The 16,363-nt window shown below is 36.5% G+C and overlaps 3 protein-coding genes across 4 annotated transcripts; 1 reads left to right on the forward strand and 2 right to left on the reverse strand.

Moving 5' to 3' along the window:
* Positions 1 to 2,703: 2,703 nt before the first annotated feature.
* On the forward strand, positions 2,704 to 5,353 carry LOC125222213 (probable uridine nucleosidase 2). Of its 2 annotated transcripts, none has more exons than XM_048124712.1 (9): positions 2,704 to 2,862; positions 2,944 to 3,059; positions 3,392 to 3,451; positions 3,838 to 4,023; positions 4,094 to 4,198; positions 4,290 to 4,386; positions 4,680 to 4,787; positions 4,864 to 4,999; positions 5,129 to 5,353. In XM_048124712.1, exons 1-9 carry the CDS (start codon positions 2,817 to 2,819, stop codon positions 5,235 to 5,237), a joined length of 963 nt encoding a protein of 320 aa, XP_047980669.1. In that variant the 5' UTR covers positions 2,704 to 2,816; the 3' UTR covers positions 5,238 to 5,353. The 2 variants fall into 2 exon arrangements, with proteins under 2 accessions (XP_047980669.1, XP_047980670.1); XM_048124713.1 differs by having other exon boundaries at positions 4,864 to 4,997; positions 5,126 to 5,353.
* Positions 5,354 to 5,554: 201 nt separating this feature from the next.
* On the reverse strand, positions 5,555 to 9,736 carry LOC125222212 (la-related protein 6B-like). Its single transcript, XM_048124711.1, has 10 exons — positions 9,216 to 9,736; positions 8,686 to 8,767; positions 8,003 to 8,097; positions 7,813 to 7,884; positions 7,536 to 7,615; positions 7,346 to 7,427; positions 7,004 to 7,051; positions 6,840 to 6,908; positions 6,341 to 6,496; positions 5,555 to 6,086 (listed from the first exon to the last, which is right to left on the reverse strand). The coding sequence occupies exons 1-10, from the start codon at positions 9,570 to 9,572 to the stop codon at positions 5,811 to 5,813; spliced, it is 1,317 nt and encodes a 438-aa protein (XP_047980668.1). The 5' UTR covers positions 9,573 to 9,736; the 3' UTR covers positions 5,555 to 5,810.
* Positions 9,737 to 11,347: 1,611 nt separating this feature from the next.
* Positions 11,348 to 16,090, reverse strand: LOC125223209 (aldehyde dehydrogenase family 2 member C4-like). The gene is made up of 9 exons (XM_048126233.1): positions 15,916 to 16,090; positions 14,271 to 14,413; positions 13,499 to 13,882; positions 13,139 to 13,228; positions 12,827 to 13,000; positions 12,597 to 12,734; positions 12,358 to 12,495; positions 12,217 to 12,278; positions 11,348 to 11,773 (listed from the first exon to the last, which is right to left on the reverse strand). The coding sequence occupies exons 1-9, from the start codon at positions 16,019 to 16,021 to the stop codon at positions 11,500 to 11,502; spliced, it is 1,509 nt and encodes a 502-aa protein (XP_047982190.1). The 5' UTR covers positions 16,022 to 16,090; the 3' UTR covers positions 11,348 to 11,499.
* Between the last annotated feature and the right edge of the window lie 273 nt (positions 16,091 to 16,363).

The raw sequence follows: 16,363 nt of genomic DNA on the forward strand, positions 1-16,363 counted from the left end.
ATTATCTCAAAATTAGAAACCCTATGTGAACAAGGGGACGGCGGCGGCTTCCCCTTCATCCCGGCGACCGGCGGTCTTCGCCGTCCTCTGTGTCGCCGTTCCCGTCACCTCTCGCGATTTCCACATCTCTTCTCCAAATTTCTCCCAGATTCGTCGAATTTCAAAATCCCTAAATTGGGAATCACATCGAAGAACCCGGCGGCATCTCCTTCTCGTGCTCGCCGCTGCTCCGGTCGGCGCCTCCTCTGCGTCGCCGGCAGCGCATAGCACGCATCGCCTCTGCTCCCTTCCTCTCGGCGGGATCGCGCCTCACCTGCGTCGCCGGCGAATTCGCCTCGGCGTTCTCCGACGAGCGCTCTTTGTCCAGCGCCGGCGTCCTTGGCGAACCTAGCGGCAGAGAGGAGGCATCGCCTCCTTCTCCCTCTCTCAGCTATACCTCATGCTATACTTTGTAGCTTGCTTAGCTACATTATCACTAAATGCTCCATCTCTTTATTTAGCTTGTGATTCCCTCTCTCTTTACTTGTGTGTCACTTCTAACCCCAATTTGGTGTAAACTTTGTAGGTACATGGTTGGAACTTTGGAGCCTTATGGGCTGAAAATCGAGAAGGATGGGGAAGAAGAAGAAGAAGAGGGGATCTTATCCCTACTATGCTTGCATTCACATTCTTACTTCTAGCTTGGAGCCAAGGTCTTAGGTCTTGAGACCATTAGGATAGTGGTAGCTTGTCAATGTTCACTCTTGTACCAAATAAAGATGTATGTACTTAAATACTTTATTCTCATGCATTTCTATTTCTCCAAACATTTTCACATTTCTCTAGTGAAAGTATTTCCTCCACTTTTATTCTTGAACTAAATTTTCTTGCACTTTATTTCCTCCAACGAGAATACTTAAATTACTCCAAAGTCGAATACAACAAGGAAAAGTACGATTACACAACTTCTAAGAGAAAATTAGTTAAGCTACTAAATCCGATTTATCTCGAAAGAAAGGATCAAAATTTCCGGGGCGTCACAGTTTGTGATCCTTGCTTATAGTGAACTATTTTTTCATCTCAGTGAAGTAAAACGTGCATAGAGTGAAGTATTTCATGCTTAGAGTGAAGTGTTTATGATCTTTGCTTATAGTGGACTATTTTTTCATCTCAATGAAGTAAAACGTGTATAGAGTGAAGTATTCCATGGTTAGAGTGAAGTGTTTGTGATCCTTGCTTAAAGTGCACTATTTTTTCATCTCAGTGAAGTAAAACGTGCATAGAGTGAAGTATTCCATGGTTAGAGTGAAGTGTTTGTGATCCATGCTTATTGTGCACTATTTTTTAATCTCAGTGAAGTAAAAACGTGCATAGAGTGAAGTATTTCATGATTAGAGTGTATAGAGCTTAAAGTGAACTAATAAATGTTAAGAGTGAAGTGTTTTACCTTTGCAGTGATTCAGTTTATGCTTAGAGTGAAGTATACGATGTATGTCTTACAGTGTTTTGTAGTATATTGAGCATATAGTGATGTATATTGTGTTTATAGTGAAGTATATTCTGCATCCCTTATAATGTACCCTTTTTTCATTTCAGTGAAGTATATTTTTTATATAGTGATGTATATTATGATTATAGTGAAGTATAATTTGCATGCCTTATAATGTACCGTTTTTTCATTTCAGTGAAGTATATTGTTCATATAGTGAAGTATATTCTCATATAGTAAAGTATATTCCTAAACCCTGAACAATGCGCCCAAACTTTTATCTCTCTCTCTCACAACAGCAACGCCTCTTTTCTCTTTCGCCTGGTCGCGGAGGACCACCGCCGTCACCGGCGTGTGGCGATGCGGGCGTCTCCCTCCTCTTTCCCCGACTGCCCTCTCTCTCACTCTATCACTATTTCTCTCTCGACCTCAACGCAGGCCTAGTCGACACCGTCACCGTCGTCGGTGAGCGGCAGCGCACGGTGTTGGTCTCCTGCCTCATTGCGAATCAGAGGCGAAGCTTGGCTGTGGCATTTGAGCCAGCCGCCGGTACACCATCTTGTCCTTCTTGCTTCAGCCATTGGATGATGCCCGCCGTCAATCCCGACTCCAGACATCGCGATTCGACCGGGAAGTGACGTCGCGATCAAACGTGAACGAATTTGGACAGGAAGCTGAATTTGGTTTAGAAATCACGCAACACAATTCACGTTAATTTTGCGAACAAATTTGGTGAAGATTGGAAGAAATCGGCGCTTGAATTCTGGAGGAATCTACGCTTGAATTTTGGAAGAAATTGCACTTTGAATTTGGGAGAAATCGTTGCTTGAGTTTGAGATGTTGACATTCAATTTCCAAAAATGCCCTTGGGCTATTATTTTTAACAAAAATCTGAAAATTTGTTTAACCTTTAAGATTTAATTAGAGTAACAAGATGTGTGGCTGAGATTTATTCTATAGTTATACACTTAAAATTAGTTAAACCTTGATCACTCCTCGTCATATCATATATTCATATTTTTATTAGACAGAAGAAGTATTATGGATTAGATTCAAGGCCTTAACATGGATTTCTTTATTCGACGCAATAAAAAAATATATGATGTGTTTTAATACTACTAATTTAACTAAAATATAAAAAATGATTAAAAGTAACGTGGTTGCTGACAGCTATGTTTGCAAAATGGAACAAAACAACTAAATTAATTACTCCAGCTAAAAAACACCGCACATCTACAATTTCAAAACGCAATCAAAATTATAATTGAAAATTCAAATATTCCGATATTTACATAAAATATGATATTGTATCTCAAGCTGAAAAACTGAAAATTGTCGAATTCAATCAATGGAGGAACGCAAGAAGATCATAATCGATACAGATCCCGGAATTGGTATACAAGCAATTATTTGATCGGAAATTTTTACTGAATTGTTGGAAGTTCCGGTGTAATTTTGTGTATTGAATTTTTCAGATGATGCGATGGCAATATTTGTGGCGCTGCAATCACCGGAAGTTGAAGTGATTGGACTCACCACTATTTACGGCAATGTCTACACTGCACTCGCCACCAGAAATGCTTTACACTTGGTGAACTGTTGCCTCTCTCTCCATCAAAATTTTAGATTTTGAGAAATTGTATGATTTGGAGATTGGTCAATGATTATAGCTGTTTCAATTTTGCTTACGAATTGATATCTCCAACGCATGTGGGAGAAGAGACTTATCTTTGTTCAATTTGAGATCAGTTATAGTTTTCCATCTGGATTTAGCTGATAGTTCCATATTCATGAGCCTATTATATTGGTTAATTTGCAATTTTGAATGTGCACAATTATGATGATTCTTTTTGGTGAGATCTTATCATATTTAGTAGCTGAGGTTTTGAGTATTCTGATAAATATTGAAAATTACTTTTCTAGTTGGAGATTGCTGGGAGGACAGATATTCCTGTGGCTGAAGGATCTCATGTGACCATCACTGTATGTATTATCATACCATTTGCCACTAATTATTTCTGCTTTTTACTTAATTAGAGGTCGTATGCTTGTGTAAACTATTACTTCTTGCATCTCATTACCAATCCAATATCTGTCGTTTTTCCGTAATACATACAAGTATGCTTCTGATGTGGTTGTTATTTGCAGAAATTTATTTATGTTCTTAAAAGGTTCATGTCGTAGATTTGATTTCTAATAACCACATGGTTGATGTCTTACATGACATTGTGCTGATGCATGAAGCCATAACTGTCATGTTTCTACTCTTTATTTTGGTTTGCTTTCTTGAACTTCTTTTGTAATGAAATGTGATGTGAATCATTGAGTTTGTACTTTTGCACGATTTATGAAACTCATTTCATGTAAAGAAAGGTACAAAACTTCGGATTGCTGATTTTGTGCATGGTACCGATGGATTGGGAAATCAAAACTTTCCTCCACCAGAAGGGGCACAAATTGAGCAGTCTGCTGTAGAATTTCTTACCGAGCAAGTAAATCTTCACCCCGGAAAGGTCACAGTGGTGGCACTGGGTCCTCTGACAAATATTGCACTGGTTAGGATCTGGCATTGCTTCTTCGGCCGTTTGTTCTTTTCTTTTCTCTGAGATCTATTGGTTCATGCAGGCCATAGAATCAGATCCCGACTTTGTTAAAAATGTTCAACAAATTATCCTTCTTGGTGGTGCATTTTCAGTAAATGGAAACGTGAATCCAGCAGCCGAGGCAAATGTAAATCGAAGAACAATTTTAATGTGTTTTTCAAATAAGACTTCTTTTTTTCCTCAACTTTCTTATGTTCACTTTTGTTATGCTTGACTAGATTTTCGGAGATCCTGATGCAGCGGATATTGTATTCACCAGCGGAGCTGATATTCTCGCTATAGGGATTAATGTCACTCATCAAGTTGTTTTAACTGGTAAACCAGTCATACTCAGTAAACCTTTCACAATCAAATCCATGTCTGAGACCTGTTATACCATTGAACTAAACTCTTAAACATTCAAAATCCTTTGGAAACTCGTTGAAATTTTAAATTATGAGCTGAAGCTTGATTCTGTTATAAATATGTTCTGTGGGTTATGTTTTTTGATACAAGTACCTTTTGAAGAACAAACTTGTTTCAGACACATGTAGGCATTATTACAACATCGCCTGTAAACTGTGCGTCTTCTAATCAGGAAAATTTTGTCTTCACTTTCCTTTTTTCAGATGCTGATCGAGATAAGCTAGCAGAATCAAGTGGAAAGTTTGCCCAGTATATGTGCAAGATTCTGGATGTATACTTTGGATATCATCACGATGCATACCGAACGAAAGGTTTCTTTAAAGAATTGTTAATTAGAAGGATGGCAAGATTATATGCTTTCACTGACATCATCTCCACAAAACGCAGGTGTCTATCTTCACGACCCAACAACTATTCTTGCTGCTGTTGATCCTTCGTTGATAACTTATGTGGAAGGTGCTGTTCGTGTCCAAACAGTGGGCATTACAAGGGGTCTAACATTGTTCTATAACAAGCAAAAAAGGTAGAACTTCTTCCTTCAAAAGTGACTCTTGTTGATATATTCTCAAATTCTGGTGACAATAATAAATCTTTGTGATATCTGGTCCGATGGCGATCATGTGCTGACATTTTAACGTTTCATCGTAACAAGGTTTGAGGAAGTTACAGAATGGTCCGATAAGCCCACAGTCAAAGTTGCAGTTACTGTGAATGGCCCTGCGGTGGTGAAACTGGTGATGGAGAGGCTCATGAATTCGTAGATTTACTTTGATAAAACTCGAAAATCTTCATGTCATTGTGTTTTAAAACATTTGAGCATTTCTGAAATTGGAATGCTATTTGTAATCTCCAATGAGCTGCTACTAGCTTGAGAAAAGCCATTGTCTAATAGTACTAACAAAAAGCTCTTACTCTGAAAAACAAAAATTCCTAGCAAATTTTGAAATGGCTCGGGTTTTAACGTACAACTATCTTAATCCAACATAAAACTCAAAAACATATGCAACCAATATTCTTCCCTTGTAACAGATGTGTGTGTGTGTGTGTGTGTGAGAGAGAGAGAGAGAGAGAGAGAGAATAAGTAATTCTTGGCTTTACTTTCTTGCTCTCATTCATATCACATGGGTATAATAATATCTGGATGAAGATGGAACATTTGAATATCTACAGAGAAGGGGGCTTCTAAAAATGATTAGGGAAACACCAATGCTACTACTATAGAGCTTTCTTTCAAGTCCAACAATCATATCACTCTGTTACAAAGCATAGCCTGATTCACAAATCGACAGACTACCCGTTAAGCCGAGGATGGATACTCCCATACCTGCTCGTGTTTAAATGGCTAACGGCTTCCCTCGCCCCATAGAGAATCCCTTGGTGCCATCTGGCATGCGAGGAACTGGGGATGTCTTGGATGAGTTGTTCGACACTGGGACATCCAACGACGTGGATCCCAAAGCAGCTCCTCCTCCATTAGCCGTGTGCTGATGGCGTCCACGTCCCTGCCCCTGTCCCTTTCCTCTTCCTCGGCCCCTCCCACCACCGTTTCCACCGCAACTTCCAGTATTGCGCCCCTTCTTCAGTCCATTGCCTTTTGCGTAATCCTCCAACTGTACACACAAGATACTACTGTTATTTGTAACGAAAAAACTCGTGTGCATTCGGATGCACGGTGCATCCATCCTAAATAAACCCCATTAGTAATTTTTTGAAGCAGATAAAGGAGACAAATACATCACCAACTTGACCACCTGATAGAATTTGAGAACTATTGAAATTGAAAAAAATAACTATAGAATAATCAATTCCTAATTCTTGAGTTGAAACAGAAAAAATTGGTGCTCTATTAAATCGGGAGCCTTACCTGAAGTTCATTACTTTGTGCAACACAGTTTTGCAACGACTCTTCCAAGTGATTCTCCTTCAAAGCCTGCATCTCCCTAACAGTAGCCTCGTCCTTCTTACCAGAAGGCTGACCCTCATGAACAGCTTTCTTTGTTCGTGCTTGCGTAGATTTCACCTGTAGATCTTAAGAATAAGCATACAAAACTATAACTCATGCCAATATACAACCAACAGCAATGGATGATAATAAAATTTTTTAACAAAGTTATTGCATCAAAACCACGAATATCAAACCATGTGACAAAAAAGGGAAAGAAAGAGCAAACATGGGGGAGGGAATCTACCATAACCAAATTCTACGATAAATGTAGCATGTCATCGATATTATGTTTGAAGATGTTATTGCGTCCCACAGAAAGAGTAAACATGAGGGAGGGAATTTATATTTGAATGGATAAGTTCTTTTCAGTTTTCAGTAAAATATTGTTTATATAGAGAAACAAGACAGAGATACATACAGGAATATTAAGCAGCAAACGAACTTTCAGTCCATTCCTCCAGTTGCTCTCATCTTGCAGTTCAGTGACCTGCGCACAGAGCCAGGAATATTTTCAGCTGTTCAGAAGCTAATGTCTAAGCTAGACAGGAGTTTACATATTTTATGGGATTCAGAATGTCATACCGCTTTCTCAGCAAATTCAACAGAATCATACTCCACAAAAGCATGAAACTACATGGAAGTATCAAATGTAGAGGTTAGGTAAAATTGGAACTTCAAGTATGGGAATAAGTTATAGCAATACCAACATCTACATATATGCATATTCTTTAATAGGATAACGTGGTAACTTATTTGATATTATGAGTTGTATGAAAACCCATTTCAAATGCAATAATTTACTATAGTATATTACTATATTCATGTTATTAACTACCTATAAAATGTGCAGAATATCATGTCCTTTGCATATTCAAATATCTAAGCCTCATGAGACATGAAATGAAATTGTTACTAAATGAATACCTTGCCAGAAAAGTGTGATCTGTCACCTTTTCCTGTTTTGCCATTTAAATTCTGAGGCGCACAGGTACGAATCGACTTAACGCTGTTCATATCATTAAAAGGTGTGCATAAGACACAGGAATGCAACTCAATCTAATCACATTCTTTTTTTAAATTGTATTAGTTGTGCAAAAAAAGGGGAACCATATACCTTCCTACAGATGAGAAAATTTTCATGAGCTTCTGGTGGGAATGATCTTCAGGTAAGTTTTCAGCAACGACTATACGAGACTACAGACAAAAAGTAATGTGATTGAGGATGATACCAGAACAAGGAAATTACATTTAACTCAATGAGGGAAAAAATGTAAAACCTCAAATAATCATAACAGAACCTAATAGATGTCAAAATTTTGCAGTATCTAAACTAGGATTCTATTGCAAGTGTAACACAAGGGACAAATACAAAATATGAGTATAACACCTACTTGCAGCTCTTCCATATCTGATTCAGTTAATGGATGCTTCCGTTTAACATTGTTGCCATCTTCACTTACTAACTGGAGGCGAAAAAAGAAATGACAACAAAATGGAACTCAGTAATGTCATCAAAACTTGCAGAATAGTGAATACTACAGAATAGTTGGGGGATCGGGGACTCGGTGATTGCAAAATTACCAGTTTACTTGAGGTCTGCAGGATACTTGCAAGCTGCGTAATGTCGGTAATGGCACTTTTTACCTTCTTGAATGATGCAACAACAGAAAGTGGCACTGCATGACATGATATTGGATTAACAGTCAGTAAGAGGTAGTAATAATGAAATAAAATTTTGGAACCAACAGTTGGTAAAAGCAGAACCATCATACAACCATCTGAGTTTACTTTCAAATCAAACACCAGAAATTAGAAAATAGTAGTACCTCCCAGCAATGGGAGGGTATGAACAAAACCCAAAAATTCCATATCACGGTATGTTAACACAAAATGGTTAGGAGGTAAGTTTAAGAACAGCCTCACCAACAAAGTTTCTACATCTCTTTTTAGTTAGAGACAAAAAAAAGAGGCATCACTGATTCAGTAGCAATGATTAGCCGTACCATAGTCTCTGTTTCACTACAAGATCTCATTAGATTGGATAAGGAATGCTTTTACTCCTATATTACCTACTTCTATCCTTTCATTATACACGCTTTACAGGAATGCCTAACCAAAAACCAAAATTAATAAAACACCACCAACATCCTAGTTACAGAACACAAATAGTTATAAATAAGGAAGAACTGAAGAATAGCTCGATATTGCAAGACACCGCGTTTGAGATAGTTCAATAAAATAAACAATGGTAAGAATTCCCTCACCATATCCTTCAGGATCATTGCTCATGAACCTAAATAACTGATCAGTTGTTGCCAAATTGATATCACTGAAATAGAACTCAACCTGCAGCAAACAAATACTTGGAGATGTTAACTTTTATTTATAGAAAAACACACATTCGAAAACTGATTATTTTTTCAATGCAGATACTAAAGGACTGTAAATACAGGATCTATAGTAAAGTACTCTTTTACACAAAACAAAAGAGCTTGGGATTGTGCTGCAAAAACGAAACTATGTAGGGAAATCAATAGCAGAATACTATATATACACATTAAGCCATGTCTGTCAAACTTCTGCAGCGATTACCAACTTCTATCTTCGATATCGTGTCATTTTTTCTCCTTTTTCTTTTCTTTAGAATCACAAATAGAGAATTGACCACAATATGAATACCAGTATACATACAGAACTCAGTACACAATATTGAAACAAACTCAGCAACTTGAAAAACAATTAAACTGCAATTACAACGAACATTCAAAGCCGATAACCGAAAATAAAACCTAACCTGATTGACTACTTTCTGATGTGCATCGGACAATCCATTCTTCGATGCCGAGGAGCTACCGGCGTTTCCCTCAGCCGGATCCTCGCCCCGACCGCCTTGATTCGCATTATACGCGTAGAACGGCGCCGCATCTTGCTGGTAAAAGGCCTCGTATCCGTAGTAGGGCGGTGGCAGAGGCGCCACAAAAGACGGCGGCCTCGCGTATATAGGCTGAAGCAGCGTCGGCGGCGGAGGCTGGGCGGCGGTGGAGGAAGCGGAGGAGGCGCGGGGCACGAATTCAGGAGCCTTGGCGTTGAGCTTTTTGCCGATTGCAGCGGAAGGTGAATTTAGGGCTTCAGAAGCCTGGTCCTGATCCATCAATGCGGAATTGAAGTATTGAATCGTCGAAGTAGTTGGATGATCTGCAGATCAACTGAATTGGATTGAATTGGATTATTATCTCGAGAGAGAAAGAGAGGGAAAACAGCGAGAAAAGGAGTAGACTGAAGTGAAGGAGAAAGACAAATCGCAGAAGTTTCGGGTTTTTGGGAATGGAGGCTTTTATATGCACTCAAATATGTAGAAATATACTGTTTTAAGATTTTTTTATAGGAGTATTTATTTTGTATTCATAATATTGAATACCATTAAATTCAATAATGCATAATATTATAAGTTTAAGCAATCTATTATGAATGTTGATAATATTGCGCATAAATATGCAATCTATTATGCCAAGGCTCGCAATTTGGGATGGGATGAAGATGCTAATGAGAATGTCGCATTAGGTTGCTGCAATCCAATGAATGTGAAAATTCAAACTCACGAGGTGTAAGTTTTGTAATTGTTGCTCCGGAATATAAAGGGTATAAGTCGATTGTGCTAGTATGGTTATGGTATATTGTAGGTAGGGGTGGGTAGGTACGGTATACCTTACCGAAACCACCATACCGTATACCTTATCGTAAATACGGTATGCGAAAAAGTCATACCTTTACCTTACCAAAGTTTTCGGTATACCGAACTTCGGTATACCTTATTTTCGGTATGACGAATTTCCATACCGATACCGTACCTCATTTTCAGTATACCATACCGAAGTTCGGTATACCTTACTTTTGCGGTATACCTGACTATCAACATCAATTAAAATAGAAAATTAGAGTATTTAGAATATTATTTATATTTTATAATTTTCAAAATAAATTTAATATAATTTATTCATAATTATATTTATATTTTACGATGATTTTATAATTTAAAAATATACAAAATATATTTTATATATAATTGCGTCTATATTTTTGTGGTATATACCATAGTTTACGGTATATACCTTAATTTACGGTATATACCGAATTTCGGTATGCAACGGTATACCGCGGTATTTGAAAATTCATACCGTTACCTTACCAAAATATTTCGGTAAAGTATCATACCGTACCAAAAGTCACGGTATACCGAAAATTCGGTATTTTCGGTATTTTTTCGGTACGATAAGGCCGGTATTTCGGTATTTCGGTATTTTTCCCCAGCCCTAATTGTAGGCGGCTAAGGCCAAGATTTTAGAATGGCGACGATTGCAAATTGTATACTCGTCCTATCAATATTTAAGGATATAATAGTCATTTCACAAAAAAGAGAGCATTTTTCAAATGTTTTTATGAAGCATGAAATTTTCATAAATAACTAATGGAATATGACATTTTTACCTATTATCACATGATCTGGAGATCGAATTAGAAGCAAAAAATACTTCTTAAATGGCATTTTCTGTGTTATATTTATATACTTATCTCACTATCCTTCTAGTTTTGAAGCCTTTCGCAAATTTAAATCTCAATCTTTGAACCTGTTGCAATTTCAATTAAACTTCTATGGATAAAAGTCTTTGAAATCACACCAAATTGCAATTACAGCATCACATTAAATGTTAACAACATGATATCTGATCCTTTTCTTTTTTGAAATTGTAATTACTCACAAATTCGACCAATTCATCAAATTTAATTAGGATTATGGGTCATTGCTTGTAAATACACAAAACTTTCAATATTTTTTTTATTTTAGACGCTACACATTATATATTTTATCATCTATATGTGGCGAAAATTATAAGTCCACAATCTCATCCAAGAAAGTCACAAAAAGAATTGCCAAGAAAAAGACATGCCAATTTTATTCCACATACAAACACCAAAAATAAAGACACTACATTACAAATACTTATCACCAAGATCACAAAAGCAAATAGTGGAAATCAACATAGGACATGAGTAGTGTTATGTCCCAAAATCAAGTGAAATCACAGCCATGGAGAGTTATATATTGGGGTTGCAACAGATTTGACTTGAAGATATTTGTGAAGAGCATCCATCCCCATATCCTTCCCAAATCCACTCATTTTATAGCCTCCAATTGGTGCATCATTGTCAAATGCAAAATAGCAATTTATCCAAATTGATCCGGCTTTGATGGATCTTGAAACTGTGTTTGCAGTGTCAAGGTTGTTTGTCATGATCCCAGCTGCCAATCCATACTTTATGTTGTTTGCCCTCTTTATGACCTCTTCCATACTCCTACATTTATCATATATATTTGGACAACAAAATCATAGTAAGGTAATGACTAAGGAGGTGTTTCGAAACAATGTCAGAGCAAGTTAATAAGTTAGTCTTAGTGAATGACTCATGTTATTTCTATGGCATGTGGAAGCCGGCCACCTTGAAGCTCGTGTTTCAGCATAGAAAATCAACCCTTCAATTGGTGGATTATAGTAACAGTTTTTGGCGTTGGACATAGATAATGAGATGAAATTATCCTATATCTTTATCACTCTCTGTTTATTCAAATGTATTACTGAAGTTATTTTAGTTCGAAATTCTATCTTTTTGGCTATAGTCATATCATGGTCATTATATTAACGGTCCGAAACATAAATAATCTATCAAACGAGCCCTAGATATAGTGCAAAAAAATATACAAAATCTTACTATCTTGTAAGTTGTCACAGTGCACTTACTTGAATTTCATGATTGACATAATGGGTCCAAAAATTTCTTCTTGGGCTATGGTCATGTCATCCTACCATGTCAAAAAAACATATAATTAGTGTATTGATTTAGAAGAGCGTTTACTTTGGATGATAGAAAAAACTACGTACCGTGACATCAGTGAATATAGTAGGCTCGATATAGTATCCCTTGCGATCAAGGGGCTTGCCGCCGGTCAACAATGTGGCCCCTTCCTTCTTGCCTAGCTCAATATAAGAGAGAACCCTTTCAAATTGTTTTTTATCAACCTGTCACAAAACAGTAATATTAATGATCCATGAACTATTGCGTTTGCACGCGTGCTGTCCCTTGGAAAAATATCATGAAAAATGGAAGTTTTAAACCATACTTGTGGGCCTTGATTAACATTTGGATCAAAAGGGTCACCAACAACCCATGTTTTCAGGAGCTCCAACAATCTAGCTACGAATTTATCATAGATTCCTTCTTGAATGAAGAGACGAGTCCCAGCCACACATATTTGGCCCTGAGATTATATTTGGGATCACAATTTAAACTATGAAGAAGCATTTGATTCAAGAAATAGATGAAAGGAAAAAAATAAATAGAAATTGTTACCTGGTTGAAGAAACAAGCACTGAGAGCAAGAGGAGCAACCTTATCAACATCGACATCGTCGAACACGATGAAAGGAGACTTGCCGCCCAATTCTAGGCAAACTTGCTTTAAGTTGCTAGTCGCCGCCGCTTGCATTATCCGGTGTCCTGTCGCTGTCGACCCCGTAAAACTCACCTATCGCAATATATAAGGCCGTTTAGTTTATAAACTAAGAGAGAACTAGAATTCCTATATAAGTATCACAAGCAATCCATTAACTGCTAATTGGGTTTAAGATGGAATCCATTAACTTCTACGATCGTTATAGCTCACCATGTCAATGTCCATATGGGAGCTGATTGCAGCACCAACCGTAGATCCATAGCCCGTCACGACGTTTATGACCCCATCTGGCACACCAGCCTAGTCGGAGAAACAAAACCATCAATGTCACTTTATCCACATGACACATACTGATAAAGTTCAAATATTAACAAAACAAACATCATAAATAGAGTTACTATTAATGTTCTTCGTCCCATTTAAAGTGATAAGTTTTCCTTTTTGGTTGACCTACTCAGAATAACAATTCTAAAACAAAACACTTATTCTCTATTTTATTATCTCAATTATTTTGATTAGTTTTTCTACTTAATATACTAAACAACATTGTATAATTGTAGTCATGCTCACCAGTTTGGCCAAATGAGCATAAAACAGAGCAGAAAGGGGAGTTTGTTCTGCCGGCTTGACAACCATCGTGCAGCCGGCTGCGAGTGCCGGCGCGACTTTCATGGAGAACATCTGAGTCGGAAAATTCCACGGAGTTATGTGTCCGACCACGCCAACCGGCTCGAGCAACGTATAGCCGTGCAGCGGTCTCGACATTTTCAAGGTTTCGCCGTGAATTTTGTCGGCTGCGCCAGCGTAGTAGCGAAACTGTTCGATTCCGTTGTTGATCAACATCATCTTCCCCAAACTATACAAGTTTGCCGCATCAATTGCGTCGATGCCAGCTAGCTCTTCTAGATTTTGCTCGATTAGGTCTGCAAATTTCAGCATTATTCTCCTCCTTTCCTGCACACATCATCAATATTGAATTGATTCAACACTACTTTGTATACGAATTTTGAATTATTATGCAAAAACTCATACTATCAACGTAACAAAAGACATGATAGTCATTTTAATTAAATATTAGGGTAAATGTCAATTTTGGTCCTAAACATATGACCAAAGTACGAATTTGGTCCAAAACATCCACTTTTTTGAAAAACAGGTCCATAACAAATGAAAATGTCGATGAAGTAGTCCTTTTTTTTACGATTTCGTTAAAAAACTAACAGTCATTGCTAAAAAGGAAAATGACTCTATTACTATGGAATGGATGGAAATGGAAAAACGCCCCTGCTATGGAATGGAGGGAGTACTTTAATAAGTAAATAAAAAGTAAAATTGAGCTTACAGATCCGGGCAGTCTGGGCCATGGGCCGTGATCGAAGGCCTCACGGGCAGCCTTGACCGCTATATCCACATCTTCCTTATCTCCTTCAGCAACCTTAGCAATCACTTCTTCACTTCTTGGATCAATTGTATCAAAGGTTTTCCCTATTTTCGTTTCCAATCAATATTAGTATGCATAATTTAAAGCATCACATTTCTCAAATTTATATAAAAACAATAATTCGGCTAATTATATCATGATCTAAATTGCATGATTTTTTTTTCTATCGTTATTGTCGGTGGTCGAAATTATTTTAGATTTTACTATGATGACGTCAATGAAAGCCAACCGTTAAAGATTGAGGATTACGAGGTGCTGAAATTCGAGAAGAAATGAAGAAAATAGTAGTAATAGAAAATATTAAAATAAGTAGTAATAGAAAATAAATTATATTTTCAACGGATCTAGTTGTAAAATGTTCTAACGAAATATAATATATTAATATATACCTTTTAAATATTAAAATGCAGACAATTATTGCATAGAAAGCTCGAGAATGATATTTGCATCCTGATTTATTTTGTAATTTATGTAATAAATTATTATTTCTCTTAGCGTTGAATCATAAAATTGATGTCGTATTGATGGCGATATATATTTTTGTAAGCGCACATAAAAGTCCCTTTTGATGGCTAGTTTATCGTCATCATATTTTCTATCCTAGAATCGGAACACTTACATTCGTCCACGTCATCATTTGCTATCAAAATTGAATAAATATCTGTAGTTACTATATGTTTTTTTACCATTGACTTATGTTTTGTTATTTTATTGCTCAATAATGGATATGGCTTACTAGGAGGGCGGTTGCCGATTGGGTTTAGCTGTCTCCATTATTTTTATATTCGTAATTATTAGTAGTAATATATATTCAACGGCTAATCTCTCGCCTAAATTTCCATCATCGAACTTAGTTGTTTTCACATTTTCTTGAAACTATACTTGTGTTTTATTTGAGCATAAAATATCTTTTTGGTTATGCTTTTTCATGACAATAATATTAATGTATTTTGTCACGTTCTAAGTCTTTACGTGGCCTTTTTCAGTAAAATACGAAGTACGTCCCGTTGATTTTTATGAACATCAAGCTAATGTGAATTTTGCCAGAAAAAAACTAATCAAATTCTCACTCATCCAATACTTTTAGAATTAGGAAAATTATACTACTCCATAATTTGGTCGACCGAAAATACTAACAAACTACTTAAACGGTAACATTTAATACAAGTAATATGGTGAAATTCTTCGTTACGAGACATTTAGTTATTTGTGAAACATGATGATTCGACACTAACCAATTCAAATTTGTAGAATTTTTCCGACAATTCTCCTTGAATTTATGTTAATATCATGATTCATGTCATGGAATTAAACAGAAATCAACATCATCCATCTTAGCACAATAACATGTTCATGAGTTTCACGACGCACCAATTGAAATGAAAACATGTTCTTTAGTTGTTTATTTGTAGTAAATCCTAACTTTATTGTTATAATTAATAGTTTTGGGTAGGATTGATAAACAATTGAAAATCCTAATTCTTTGTCTTAATTAGTTATTGGTGTGATATAGGTAGAAACAATAAAAGTAAGGAGAGAAACATACCTGAAATAGAATCGACGAATTCTCCATTGATGAAGAGCTTTGTGAACTTCACTTGAGGAATCGAGATCGTCGATTTCTCCACATGCCCATTTCTTTCACCACTCATCTCTTCCTCTCTCTTGTGTATGTGTGTGTGTGTGTTTCTCTCTCTTAATTGTGTGTGATAATTCTAATTCTAACATATAACGAAGACGATAGAGGAGTTATATAGTAGTAATATATATCCCTTCATGTCGCTTTCCGAAATAATAAATAATGTATAGGATATTTCGTCTTGTGTATCATACAGACAACGACAATCCACTATCTTTCCAATATTCATTTTATTAGAATATATATACTATTTAATTTATAAATATATTTTCTTATTTATTTTTTGAGATTAGGGTATTTTAATAAAGACTATTGGGAATTCAATGAACAGTAAAAAGTTGTGTAGTATTAATTG

Source organism: Salvia hispanica, chromosome 4, assembly GCF_023119035.1.
Source record: "Salvia hispanica cultivar TCC Black 2014 chromosome 4, UniMelb_Shisp_WGS_1.0, whole genome shotgun sequence".
Classification (NCBI taxonomy): Eukaryota; Viridiplantae; Streptophyta; class Magnoliopsida; order Lamiales; family Lamiaceae; genus Salvia; species Salvia hispanica.

Bases quoted from the DNA above. Each gene is read 5' to 3' on its own strand.
- LOC125222212 (XM_048124711.1), bottom strand. From the start codon at position 9,572: ATGGATCAGGACCAGGCTTCTGAAGCCCTAAATTCACCTTCCGCTGCA. The intron at 8,098-8,685 runs GTGAGGGAATTC...CATGTCATGCAG, and splicing joins CAATGATCCTGAAGGATATG to TGCCACTTTCTGTTGTTGCA. The intron at 7,616-7,812 runs GTAGGTGTTATA...TTTTGTCTGTAG, and splicing joins CAGATATGGAAGAGCTGCAA to TCTCGTATAGTCGTTGCTGA.
- LOC125222213 (XM_048124712.1), top strand. From the start codon at position 2,817: ATGGAGGAACGCAAGAAGATCATAATCGATACAGATCCCGGAATTG. The intron at 3,060-3,391 runs GTGAACTGTTGC...TTACTTTTCTAG, and splicing joins CCAGAAATGCTTTACACTTG to TTGGAGATTGCTGGGAGGAC. The intron at 4,024-4,093 runs GTTAGGATCTGG...TGGTTCATGCAG, and splicing joins CTCTGACAAATATTGCACTG to GCCATAGAATCAGATCCCGA.
- LOC125223209 (XM_048126233.1), bottom strand. From the start codon at position 16,021: ATGAGTGGTGAAAGAAATGGGCATGTGGAGAAATCGACGATCTCGATT. The intron at 14,414-15,915 runs GTATGTTTCTCT...AAACGAAAATAG, and splicing joins ATTCGTCGATTCTATTTCAG to GGAAAACCTTTGATACAATT. The intron at 13,229-13,498 runs GTGAGCATGACT...TTCTCCGACTAG, and splicing joins ATGCTCATTTGGCCAAACTG to GCTGGTGTGCCAGATGGGGT.